The 14423-nt window shown below is 37.3% G+C and overlaps 1 protein-coding gene across 2 annotated transcripts in view; it reads right to left on the bottom strand.

Annotated features, from left to right (window-relative positions):
• Positions 1-8021: 8021 nt before the first annotated feature.
• The window catches only part of STIM2 (stromal interaction molecule 2), a 189491-nt gene continuing 183089 nt past the window's right edge, over positions 8022-14423 (bottom strand). For both annotated transcript variants that reach the window (XM_077136555.1, XM_077136556.1), the window contains exons 11-12: positions 14101-14374; positions 8022-9473 (exon numbers count right to left, since the gene is read on the bottom strand). In XM_077136555.1, coding sequence (XP_076992670.1) covers positions 8996-9473; positions 14101-14374 — 752 coding nt within the window. In that variant the 3' untranslated portion in view covers positions 8022-8995. The remainder of the gene's footprint in view (positions 9474-14100; positions 14375-14423) is intronic.

The raw sequence follows: 14423 nt of genomic DNA, 5'->3' as shown, positions 1-14423 counted from the left end.
ATGCCATCAAGGACTTTCCAAGCTAAATAGACGTCAGTGTTTGACTTCAAAGCTTCAAAGGAGGATTTCCGGGTCAAGATGGTGGCTTAACAATGTGCGCGTTTTAGTTCGTCCTCCAGAGCAACTACTAAATAACCGGAAACAGTACAGAACAGCTCCTGGGGCCACGTCAGTGACCAGACACACAGCATATCCCAATCTGGACCAGATGGACAGGCTGCGAGCACCCCCCGGAACCATGAGTTCCCCTCCCCCACAGGCCGCTTCCCAGAGGGGAAAGGAAAGGACTTTACCAGCAGCGGGACTGGGCACAATCAAACGCCAATTGTGGAACTAATTAACAAATTCTGACTACTAAAAATAGGCCCCCAGCTCAGGTGAACCTAATCAAAGCAGATGTTGCTCATTTTTGCCCCAGCGCCAAGGGGGCAGGACTGACAGAAAAAAGGGGAAAAAATAAGAAGGAAACAGAGGTTTTTGTGGCTGTGTATCTACAAAGGCTTGACTGCCTCTGGATACAGCAGCAGGCCTTTTCAGGCAGCAACTGCCCCAGGCATAGGCAGAAGTGAGCTGTTTGGGGGCTTTTCTGGAGCCTGTGCCTTCCCCAGGGGAGGGGTGAAGCCCAACTCAGGTGGAATCCCTCCATCAAGGAATTCAGACACCAGGGCTTGGTAATTTGAAGCCATTAACACCAGTCTACAACCTCTCCTCTGTCTCCACCATGCCCCCAGCAGAGAGAGTCTGCCAAAGTTAAAGGTACCACATCATCTTATGCTGGTGGGACCTGCAGTCAGACAAGTGCCACACACAGAGCAGGATAAGAAAAACAGAGTCCGAAGACTTCACAGGAAAGTCTTTCAACCTGCTGGGTCTCACCCTCAGGGAAAACCGACTCAGGTGACTCTTTCCTCCTGATAGGAGGCCAGTTTGGTCTGGGAAAATCTGGCTGGGGTCTATAATATCTAAGTAGACCCTCCTAAGGGTGTTGGGGGTTGGGGGGAAAGCACCAAACAAGCAGGGCAAGAAACAAGAAAACAAGAACTGAAAAATTCTCCTCTTTAACAAAACTTAAGCTAAAGGTCCAGGTAAAGCTGAACAGAATGTCAAAGAACAGATAGACAACAAATTCATCCAGCAAGAAAACCCTAGATAAAAGAAGTGAAAGCAATCTCCAGAATAAACGAATTAAGGTAATTAAATGCCTAGACACCAGCAAAAAATAACAAATCACACTAGGAAAATTGAAGATATGGGCCAGTCAAAGGAACAAACCAACAATTCAAATGACATACAGGAGCTGAAACAATTAATTCAGAATGTACGAACAGACATGGAAAACCTCATCAAAAACCAAATCAATGAATTGAGGGAGAATATAAAGAAGGCAAGGAAAGAACAAAAAGAAGAAAATGAAAGTCTGAAAAAACAAATCACAGAACTTATGGGAATGAAAGACACAGTAGAAGAGATGAAAAAAACAATGGAAACCCACAATGGTAGATTTCGAGAGACAGAACATAGGATTTCAAAACTGGAGGATGGAACATCTGAAATCTGACAAGAAAAAGAAACTATAGGAAAAAAATGGAAAAATATGAGCAGGGACTCAGGGAATTGAAAGATAATATGAAGCGCACGAATATACATGTTGTGTGTTTCCCAGAAGGAGAAGAAAAGGGAAAAGGAGGAGAAAAACTAATGGAGGAAATTATCACTGATAATTTCCCAACTCTTATGAAAGACTTAAAATTACAGATCCAAGAAGTGCAGCGTACCCCAAAGAGAATAGATCCAAATAGACATACTCTAAGACATTTAATAATCAGATGTCAGAGGTCAAAGGGAAAGAGAGGATCTTGAAAGCAGCAAGAGAAATGCAATCCATCACATACAAGGGAAGCCCAATAAGACTATGTGCAGATCTCTCAGCAGAAACCATGGAGGCAATAAGACAGTGGGATAATATATTTAAATTATTAAAAGAGAAAAACTGCCAACCAAGAATTCTATATCCAGAAAAATTGTCCTTCAAAATGAGGGCGAAATTAAAACATTTTCAGACAAAAAAATCGCTGAGAGAATTTGTGACCAAGAGACCAGCTCTGCAAGAAATACTAAAGGGAACACTAGAGACAGATATGAAAATACAGGAGAGAGAGGTGTGGAGAAGAGTGTAGAAAGGAAGATGATGAGTAAAGGTAAAAAGAAGGAAAATTAGATATGACATATAAAATCCAGAAGGCAAAATAGTAGAAGAAAGTACTACCCATGCAGTAATAACACTGAATGTTAATGGATTAAACTCTCCAATCAAAAGACATAGTCTGGCAGAATGGATTAAAAAACAGGAGCCATCTATATGCTGTCTCTACTCAAAGGACACGAGGCCAAGGACACAAATGGACATTTACACACCAATGTATATAGCAGCATTATTAACAATTACCAAGAGATGGAAACAGCCAAAATGTCCATCAACAGACAGTTGACTAAACAAACTGTGACATTTACATAAGATGGAATATTATGCAGCTGTAAAACAGAATAAAGTTATGAAGTATGTAACAACATGAATGGACCTTAGGGACATTATGCTGAGTGTGATTAGCCAGAAACAAAAGGACAAATACTGTATTGTCTCACTGATATGAACTGACATTAGTGAATAAACTTGGAATATTTCCTTGGTAACAGAGACCATCAGGAGATAGAAATAGGGTAAGGTATTGGGTAATTGAAGCTGAAGGGATACAGATTGTGCAGCAGGAGTGAATATAAAAACTCAGAAATGGACAGCACAATACTACCTAACTATAATGTAATTATGTTAAAACACTGAATGAAGCTCCATGTGAGAATGATAGAGGGAGGAGGGCTGGGGACATAAATGAAATCAGAAAGAAAGATAAATGGTAAAGATCGAGATGGTATAATCTAGGAATGACTAGAGTGTATAATGATAGTGAAATGTACAAATTTTAAAAATGTTTTTGCATGAGGAAGAACAAAGGAATGTCATTATTGCAGGGTGCTGAAAATAGATGGTAATTAATACTTTAAAATGTCACCTTATGTGTGAGACTAAAGCAAAAAATGTTTATTTGGTACAAAATTTATATTTTGACTAGAGCATTTCCTAATATAACTCATGTAGATAGTTTGATTGAATGTCATAAGTACTTGGAATCTCAGGTAGGACATGAGATTTTGTTGGTTTGTCCAGAGTGATGCCCCGATGAATCCCAGAGTGATTTGATCAGTGACTGGAAAAGTATTTACAAGCCCCCTTCGGGGAATGGTGAGAACGGGGGAAAATTCAATCTCCCCAAGTTGAATTCTTGATATTCTCACAAGCAGTGTGGACAACCAAAGCTATAGGCTGAGCCCCCAGTCTTGGGGTTTGTTCATATGAAACTTAACCCCACAAAGGATAGGTCAAGTCTACTTAAAATTTAGGCCTAAGAGTCACCCCCAAGAGAGCCTCTTTTGTTGCTCAGATGTGGCCTTTCTCTCCAGCCAACATGACAAGCAGTCTCACCACCCTCCCCCTCTCTGCATGGGACATGACTCCCAGGGATGTGGACCTTCCTGGCAATGTGGGACAGAGATCCTGGAATGAGCTGAGACTCAGCATCAAGGGACTGAGAAAAACCCTAGAATGAGCTGAGACTTAACATCAAGGGATTGAGAGAACCTTCTCGACCAAAGGGGGAAGAGTGAAATGAGACTAAGTGTCAATGGCTGAGAGATTCCAAACAGAGTTGAGAGGTTATCCTGGAGGTTATTCTTATGCATTAAGAATAATCTATGCATTAATGCATAATAATTCTATGCATTAAGTAGATATCACCTTGTTGTTCAAGATGTAGCGGAGAGGCTGGAGGGAACTGCCTGAAAATGTAGAGCTGTGTTCCAGTAGCCATGTTTCTTGATGATGATTGAACAATGATATAGCTTTCACAATGAGATTCTGTGAATGTGAAAACCTTGTGTCTGATGCTCCTTTTAGCTACTATATCAACAGAAGAGTAGAACATATGGAATAAAAATAAATAATAGGGGGAACAAATGTTAAAATAAATTTAGTTTGAAATGCTAGTGGTAAATGAAAGCGAGGGGTAAGGGGTATGGTATGTATAATCTTTTTTTTCTGTTATCATTTTATTTCTTTTTCTAAATCGATGCAAATGTACTAAGAAATGATGAATATGCAACTATGTGATGATATTAAGAATTACTGAATGTATATGTAGAATGGATTGATATCTTAATGTTTTGCTTTTTAATTTTTTTAATTAATAAAAAAAGTTAAAAAAAAAAGCTTCAAAGGAAAGGCTTACTCTTTGGTTAGGGGTTAATGCAGCTGGTGACATTAAATTGAAGCCAATGCTCATTTAACATTCCAAAAATACCAGGGCCCTTAAGAATTAGGTTAAATCTACTCTGCCTCTGCTCTACAAGTGGACCAACAAAGCCTGGATGACAGTGTATCTGTTTACAACATGGCTTACTGAAGATTTAAAGCCTACTGTTGAGACCTACTGCTCAGAAAAAGATTCCTTTCAAAATATGACTAGTCATTGACAATGCACCTGGTCACCCAAGAGCTATGATGGAGATGTACAATGAGATGAATATTGTTTTCATACCTGCTAACAAAACATACATTCTGCAGTGCATGGATCAAGGGGTAATTTCGACCTTCGAATCTTATTATTTAAGAAATACATTTTATAAGACCATAGCTGCCATTGTGATTCTTCTGATACATCTGGGCAAAGTAAATTGAAAACCTCTGGAAAGGAGTCACACTATTCTAGAGGCCATTAAGAACAGTCGTTTCTTTTTCTGGAGTGATGCAAATGTTCTAAGAAATGATCATGGTAATGAATATACAACTATATGATGATATTGTGAGCCACTGATGGCCCTCAAGTATGTAACGTTCATATGTTAAGAATGTTTGTGTCTATATGTTGGTTTTATCAATAAAAATTAAAAAAAAACATTCATGATTAATGGGAGAAGGCCAAAATATCAACACTCACAGGGATTTGGAAGACGTTGATTCCAACTCTCAGGGATCACTTTGAGGGGTCAAGACTTCAGTGGAGGAACTGAATATGTGATGAAAATATCAAGAGAACTACAATTAGAAGTGGAGCCTGAAGATGTGACTGAATTGCTGCAATCTCATGATAAAACTTAAGTGAATGACCAGTTGCTTCTTATGAATGAGTAAATAAAGTGACTTCTTGAGGTGGAATCTACTCCCAGTAAAGATGCTGTGAAAATTGTTGAAATGACAACAAAGGATTTAGAATATTACATTATCTTTGTTGGGCAGGCAGTGGCAGGATTTGAGAGGACTGACTCCAGTTTTGAAAGAATTTCTACTGCAGGTAAAATGTTACTGAACAGCATTGCATGCTACAGAGAAATCTTTTGAGAAAGGAAGAGTCAATTGATGTGGCAGGCTTCATTGTTATGTTACTTTAAGAAATTGCCACAGTCACCCAACCTCCAGCAATCACTGCCCTGATCAGTCAGCAGCCATTAACATCCAGATAACATCCTCCTTCAGCAAAAAAGATTATGACGTACTGAAGGCTCAGATGATGGTTAGCATTTTTAGCAATAAAGTATTTTTAAATTAAGGTATGTACATTGGTTTTTTTTTTAGACATAATGCTATTGCACACCTAACAGACTACAGAATAATTTAAACATAACTTTATGTACACTGGGAAACCAAAGAACTCGTGTGACTCGCTTTAATGCGACATTTGCTTTATTGCCATATTTGCTTTATTGCAGTAGTCTGGAACCAAATCCCCAAATCTCTGAGGTATGCCTATATTGAACTTGGGGTTACAAATAAATTTCAGCAAGTAGGTGAATTCACAAAAATGGATTTCATAAATAATAAGAATTGAATGTACTTTTCTATGAGTTTCAAAAAAAATGTATTCTAGAAAGTCAAAATGCAAATTAGAAATTCGCCGTATGACACAGAAGTTAAAAACATGGCTTTACCACTTATTAGACCTTCAGCAAATTAATCTCCACAGCTCGGTATCTTCATTAGTAAAACAGTGATTTAAAAAGGAAAATATCAGAATCTACCTTATGGAATTGGTGTAAAGATTAAATGAAAATATATATTAGTGTTTAGAACAGTGCCTGGCATATAGAGTGCTCAATAAATATTAAATGCCATTATTTACTATATCAGAAATTTGCAAACAGCCTAATGTTTAATTTTAATATTAATGTTTAATATTGGAAGAATGGTTGAAAAGATTATGATAAATCCATAAGATGGCATATTATTTATTAAAATGTTGTTCAAATAAAATGTTCATAAAGAGTTTTTAATAATGTTGGAAATGCTTATATTAAGTGAAAAAGCTTTAACATAAATTGTATAGCGCCTATATTTCAATTATGAAAATATACATCACTATGTAGAAAAACATCTACCAGAAAACATACCAAAATATTAAAAGCAGTTATTTTAGGTGGAAGACTTTGACCTGCTTATTGTTGTTTTTGCCTTCACAGGTTTTAGCCGTTAATCTTTTTCTTAAAAAAAACGGAGGGGCCCTGACTCATTGAAAAAGAAAAAAAAAAGGAGGGGCTTATTTTAAAATCAGGAAAACATCATAACTTTAGAAGGTTAAAATAAGGTACCAGCCCTATTTTAAATTTTAAAAATTTTTATCAGTAATCTCCAACTCTTCATATGTAAATGATGCAATACAAAAATTATTGTGGCTTTTCAAACCTCAATTATTTTCTGTTGTATTTACAAATACAGAGCATTGTTTAAGTGCAAAATAAATATTATAAGCAACACAAAGCAATACAAATACTTTGGTCAAATTTGTTTATAAATGAGTATGTGAAATTTGGTACAAACAATGCATTCCGTGTCTTAAGCCGGCCCATAGTGTACTCAGGTCGCATGCCCCGCCACCCAGGAGTTCTAGTCCACAGTTTCCTTCTAACCCTAGCAACCAACAGGCCTGGCTGGCAGCCCATAGGGCCATTTCTTCTTCCGTAAGCTTATACCTTTCTATCCATCAAACAACAAAGTTCCCCTCCCTTGCAGAATTTTCAAAGGGAAGAGCTCCTCCTGTCTGGTTACAAAAAGGAGAAAGAAGTTAAGGAGGTTGCTTTGCTCTAAATAAACTTTCTGGAACACTTCCAATTTTTTATGCACAATTTCTGCCCTTCCTAAGCAGCTTTAGACCCTATGTTCCTTTGCCTTTCAGGATATCTTATTTTATTAATAGTCTGAAATACTATTTTTATTTGTCTATCAATTATTGACCTCACATCACTCAGTCTATTTTTCAATAAATATCATTAAAGATCTTAATAGTTTTTAGTAACAACTAAAGAGAATTTACAATCATGATTTATAAAAGATGTCAGGATATTGTTCATATTGTTAATAAAGCATTTCTTTGGAGAAAATCTCAAAGAAACTCCTTGTTTACCAATTCACATTTTCACCTAAATAGCACTCTCGCTAGACATTATATATTTTACCCATAACACTGGAAAACCATTCTAGTTAATAGGTAACCATCGTCTCACCCAAATATCCACTCACATTGATTGCATTAACCAGATTATTTATGACCGAGTTCTTTAAAAAAAATTAAGCCAAAAATCCCCAGATGTTAATGTAGTCTGGTGCAATCCTCACAGTAAAAACTACCCTTATAACAACTTTTTAATGAACCCCAAACTTTACAAAATACAATGCAATCTAAATGCACCATAAATTTATATTTGTTAATCTTTATATTAGAACATTTAAACATTTCAAACTACATAAAAATATGACAAACAATATAAAATAGAAAAGAAATTTGTTGACAACTTAATTCCAAAACATTGCTATTTCTTATATTGCAGTTAAGCAACAGGACAGTTTACATGGCTCTCCAGAAAACATATAGTGTTTTTAGTGGAGTGTTATCAACAAAAATCAGCACAATTCCAAGCAATAATGTCTCCTATTTATTATCTTTTCCACAGTACAAATTTTTCACAAACCATAAGTCCTTTGCAGTTACTCAAAGACTGTAAACAAATGCCTGAATTCCCCACATCCCCCACCTCAGTTTACTCTTGTGAATGTTTTTAAGTCCTTCAATCAAGTTTCAGTTCTTCCACTTGTATAAGGAATCAAGAGCCTTCTCTCTTTAAATTATTTATATTTTATCATACAGCCTGCAATGCAGTAAATCACAGTGAAAGCCCTGGGAAAAACAAAACAACATGATCTTTACAGCAGGACTTGAAACTTTATAATATTAAATGCATTTAAAGAAGCTTCCCATAATAAAAGCATGGGTTTTCATTTCCAGAAATCAAGTCAATTAGAAATCCTAGGTTCTACTTAAAAACCCATTTTGATCTAAAAGTGAAAACAATCCCCTATCCATAGTCATTTTATAAACTCTATACAGTTTCGCTTGCAGAGATTTTTTTTTTCCAGTCTGGAAAACAGTAGTGCAATTAATTTTACTTCTTTTACATTATTTAGTCCAGGATGTAAATAGTTCTGTGGAAAGATAAGAAGATGCTCTGGTAAACAAGAAATTTTTGCAAGCCCATGCTGGCTTACTAGTCCATTAAAGCTTGTAAGTCCATAGTGGCTTTCAACAAAACATTATTGTATATACATCACTAATAACAAAGTGGAAATAAATAGGCAGAAATGACTGTAAACTGTCTCATCTCAATGATTTTTCAGTAATAACTGGCTTGATAAATTGATTATATAGTCGTTTAAATAAACAGACAGTAGACAGTTGCCCTTCAGGACATTCCACTGTGGCCTCCAGTCTGGAAAGTCCCAGTGGAGCTACATTCCTAAAACTACAAAATAAAAAGGCGGGGGTGGGGGGGGGGCTTGAGGGTGGGAGACAAAAGTTTAAAGATGCCACTTGAATGGAACACTATCAAGTCAGCCAGCTCACTTAGATTTCTTCTTAAAAAGACTTTTAATTTTTGATGGCTTTTTGCTTTTCTCTCCGTTGTGACAAAGGTCATGTGGGATACTGCTTATCCGGGCAACACTTGGGGCTTCCTGAACTGGTTTACTGTCGTTGCCAGCCGAGGAGCATGATGTGTGGCGAGGTTTAGGCACCGGGATGCCACTAGAAAGCTGGTTCATGCTGCAGGATTTCTCCAAGATGCCATTGTACACCTTGCTTGCAGGACTGAAGATCATACTCTTAGTTTCTGTCAGCCCCACACAATCAGGAGAGCCCCGAGAGATATCTGCAGTTATGGGTGAATCTCCTCTAGATGAATCCTCTAGAGAGAGCTCATCTCTTGATATCTTTCGAGAAGACAATGTTTGGTATATCTCAAGGCTTGAAGGAGGAGACTGTTTCCTTCCAATGGAAGAACTCAAGGAGTCACATTCTGAAGCTGTGTCTGGCACTTCCCTGAATGAAACAAAGAGGCAACGGTAAATATTTAAAATCAATAGTAAGAATACCAGTAGACATTCTAACTACTTCTAACTAAAACAATGTTCATTATTTTATCTATTGAACTCTAAAAGAGGGAAATGCTTAATCAGAAAATTACTACTTGAAATAATATAATCTGTCAAACCCCAATGTTTAACTTTTAACATAAACTTTAATAATGACATCTTTGATCTAAGAAAAAATATTTAAATTACACCTTCTTCAATTGTCAGAGAAATGGAAATGTTTACATTTTATAGTTTTTTCTTATTTCAACTACTTTTGTGACTAGATTTCAATACTTAGAATCTTTTCTTCTAAATCACTTAGTTGCCACTATACATTTGAAAAGAATTTCAGTCATTGCCCTCTTCCTTTTTCAGTCATTAACTTGATGAAATATGGCTTCCTAAGGAAGAAAGGAATAAACGAAGCTAAAATACAAGTCCCTCCAAGTGAAAAAAAAGGGGGGGGGGAGGGGTTGAGGGATGGGTAGGGCAGGGAGTGGTGGATGGGAGGTAGAATACAACTATATAATGCTATTTTTTTCAGTAAATATTTAAACACTTTAAAAATGGTTACATGGAAAATTTTGCATTATATGTTACCACAATAAAAAAAGGCAGACATTCAATAAATTCTCAAATATTTATTCCTTTGTAAATGTTTGTTTCCCCTGTCTCCACAGCAAAAAAGAGAAGAAAATAAAGAGGAATGGAAAAATAAGGTCACAACCCTACAGCCAACATACAGTAAATGTTCTCAGACATTCATTCAAAGTGTACTCTACATCCACCATTTCTTATACCACTACTGCTACAACCTCTCTTCCTGAACCATCATGAACTCATCTAGATGATTGCAATAGCTTCCTAACAGTGTCCTTGCTTCCATTCTTGCTCTTCCCTCTCAATCACTTCTCCACACAGCAATTAAAAGAATTTTTTAAAATCCAATTAGACCAGATTACCTCTTTACTCAAAGCCCTCCAATGCTTCCTCTCACACTCAAGATAAAATCCAGACTCCATTCCAAGACTTACAAGAGCCTGTATGATCTGGTCCCTGACTACTTTTCCCACCTCATGCTCCTTCCACTCTCAGCCTCACTCCACCATGTTAATTTTGTGACTGCCTCAGAGATTTTGTGCATGCTTTTCCCTCTGCCTGGCACTTTTCCCCCTCCATCTTTGTATGGAGATGGCTAACTTCCTCATGTTATCAAGGTCACTACCCAAATCCAGAGGTGCTTCTCCTGCCACTCTAAGACAGGATTCTCTTTTCTTTGACCTGGCTCTATTCACCTTCCTAGAACTTACTACTACCTAAAATTATGTTATATTCACTTGTTTATAGTCAATTTCTCCAGAAGAAAGGTAAAAATGAGAACACAGAGTCTTATTAACTTCTATATTCTTTGCATTAGACAGTAGCAACCTCACAGTAGGTGCTTAATAAATGTATTAGGTCTTAATGTCTTACTCACTTTTGTATGCATATTGCCTAAGTATTGGTCACTTCACGAAAGGGATGATTAGGAAGAAAGGTGGAGTCAAGATAAAAAGTAACTGGCAAAAGAAATAAGATAGGAGAAGGAGCAGATATGAAGACAGAGCAGAAAGGCAAGAACACATGTGTTTATAATCAACCAGCTGCAACTAGGCTAGAATCCTGCCTCACATGTCTTAGCAGCTTAAGTTTTAGCAAGTGCATGGCACACATATTTACTGGATGAATGAACTGAATGTTGTCTCATTTTAGATCATCTATGTTTACTATCATTGTTCACAATACTGACATGCATGTTTATTGGAGGTATGGCACTTACCTTTGACATGTATTTTATGTTAGACTTATATTTTAGATTTGCACTGGATTGCTGAATTTTTATTTTGTCACTTTTATGTACTTTACTACTCACCACGTATATGAAGATTTATCTTTACTACTCTAAAAGCTGCCAAAAGATACAAACCCCACCCCCACCACCAGACAAATAAAAGACTTAAATAATGGTTTCATATCATACAATTACATCTGCTGCATAACTTTCAAAGGCTTCTACAATTTGATAGTGGGTAGTGCTATCAGAGGGCAAGAGAGAGTTTTGATAGGAAGAAATTATCACACCTGGAAATCAATTGGTAGGGACTTTTTTTATTAAGCTTCTTTTTGGACAAGAGGCCCATTAATTCAATAGCATGTATCACTATTCCCAAAGCTGTGCAGCTTCCAATGTCAGAAGCTGATTTAATCACAATTCCATGAATTTACTTTCTATTCTCCCATGTAGCTTGGCTGCTTTGTGTGTGAAATTCTAACCTATGTTAAAAATATTTCAAAAACTAGTCTCTAAAATCCAAATGTGTGAAGAATCCTGGTCCAAGTCAGGAGTCCAGGATTACCTTCCTGGCCCCGCTATAAATCAGCTGTATGCTCTTTTGGCAAATCCCTTAATTTCTTTAGGTCTCAATCTTCCTATATGTTAAAATAAGAGAATTTAATTAGTCTCTCATGTTGCTTCCAGTTCTAAAGTTCTAATTTCAAAACAACTAGCAAGAGTCACTTCTTCCAGATAACTCCTAACCAGAAGTAGAGTGCAGCAGCTGTAGAACTTCAAATTTACATTTTCTCTAAAGCATATATTCTTTGTTGAGTCTAATCATCTGTACTATTAATATTACTTTTTCTATTCCTTTTCTCTTCCTTTTCTCGCCACAGTGATAAATAGTTGAATTCATGTAAGTTCAATGCACATACAACAAAATTTGAACATAAGGTGAGGTTTCAATGAACATATTCATATATAGAACATAAAAGATAAGTAAAGATTACTAGCCACTGCTATTATATTATTATTATTATTATTTTGCAAGGAATCTGGTGGTTAAATATTTGAAGAGACTGAAAAGGAACAGGAGGTAAAGTTTTCTGAATTAAAAGTCTCCTATTTATGAGCTGTGAATTTTTGACATTGCTAATTGAAATAAGGACTCAACATTTTTATCAATGCAGAAAGTTCTATTTGACAGCATATTTCTAGGGTTTTCACCCTAAATTCCCAAAAGTCACACAAAATCAATTTGTTACTAAAGTTATCTTTCTGCAATATGATTATATTGCAATGGTAAACACAAAAACTAATCATACAGTGCTAACCACATAAGGTTGCATCAAATTCTCCAACTGCACTGAGGACATAAAATTTGGATTATCTTTTTAGGAATAAAGAGTGATCATTCTCTAATCATAAAATTTACTTTCACTTGTAGATAAAGCAACTAACTATGAAAAGTGATTATGTAATAATATTAACTAAATAATCCCATGACATGGAGCCTCAAAGAACCTCAGAGAGCATCCAGACCACCCCCTTTGCTTCTCATATAAGAAAAGTAACACTTTGGGGCCAGAAGGCTGATAAGGAGCAAAACTGGAGACTAATACCAATTTTTCTGGTATTCAATCTATGCCGCTTCACGAGAGGAATGATACGACTTAGAAAAAGAGCTCCACAATAACACCAGGACTCAGATGACACTCCATGGAACACTGGTGTCCTTAAGCTAGACTGGAATGAGTTGCTGCTATAAACATTTTGTAGAAAAAATTCAGTTATGAACATAATTTCCTCAAGTCCCTGTCATTTCCTTAAACTTCTGGCATCTTATACTGCTTATTTGCTAGCAAGTAAAGAACAGAATAAATCACTAAGCAGCAATACATTAAAACAAATGCAGCCATATATGTTGCTTCTTTATGATCAAGTACACTGAAACCTGTGACTTTATATAATTACATACAAAACTCTTCATAGGAGAGGTTTATGGTCTGAGACTTGAGCCAATTGTATTCAAAGGCCTCTAAGTGATTATACCTCCATCTCTACCTCCATGTCTGTAGTGGGCAGAACTCTAAGAGCCCACCCTTGATGTACGCAAACCTTTTCCCAGTTACTTAATCAAACACTAATCTAGGTGCTGCTGCAAAGGGAGTTGGTAGATGTAATTAAGGTCCCAAGTCAATTGATCTTAACATAGGGAGATTATCCAGGTGAGTCATTTAAATGTGGGTCTAGGGGTCAGAGATTCAAACAAGGGAGGGATGTCTCTGTTGCCGGCTGACACAATGAAGGAAGGTCATGAAACAAGAAGTGCAGGCAGCCTGAAGGAGCTCAGGAGAGCCCCTGGCTGGTAGCAAGCCAGGAAAAAGAGACCTTGGTCCTATATTCACAAAGAGCTGAATTCTACCACAGAACCACAGGAGCTTTGAAGACTTCAGGGCACATGGATGGGTCAGTGCTAAGATGCTTGCCTTCCATGGGGAGACCCGGGTTTGATTCCCAAACCATGTACTCCCTCCCAAAAAAGAACACAGCCTGGCCAACACTTTGATTTTAGCTTGTGAGACCCCACCCACACCAGGCACAGACTTTTGACCTATAAACGAGAGCTCATAAACAAGTATTATTTGAAGCCATTAAGACTGGGGTAACCTGAAAAGTGGCAACAGTAAACTAATACAATGCACCACCCCTACCCACCCCAATCCTGCCTTCAACTCTTCCCCTCAACATAGAATAGTTAATTCACTGCCCATACCATTGCTTTTCAGCAGAGAAGTAAATGGCCTCCTCCTCCTCTTCATTTCGATAAAGAGCAGGACAACTGGAAACTGAGAGGATATCCGGGTCTGGGGATGACAACGAGTGCGGCGTGTGCTGGGGGTGGTGAACATGGCGGGTGTGTGGTGGATGGGGGGCAAGAGGGAGAGGCTGAGCCCGCTGAGGCTGCGGTGAGGACGGCACGATGCTGCGGCGAGAGCGACACAAGCTGCTGCTTCTGGCTAATGATGCGGCAGGTTTAGCCATGGTCCCTGAAAACCATGCAAAAATAAATAAAAACCCTCACAATACCAAATACTC

Source organism: Tamandua tetradactyla, chromosome 19, assembly GCF_023851605.1.
Source record: "Tamandua tetradactyla isolate mTamTet1 chromosome 19, mTamTet1.pri, whole genome shotgun sequence".
Lineage (NCBI taxonomy): Eukaryota > Metazoa > Chordata > Mammalia > Pilosa > Myrmecophagidae > Tamandua > Tamandua tetradactyla.
Note: the sequence above shows the minus strand (reverse complement) of the source record. Positions and strands in the feature narration are given on the sequence as shown.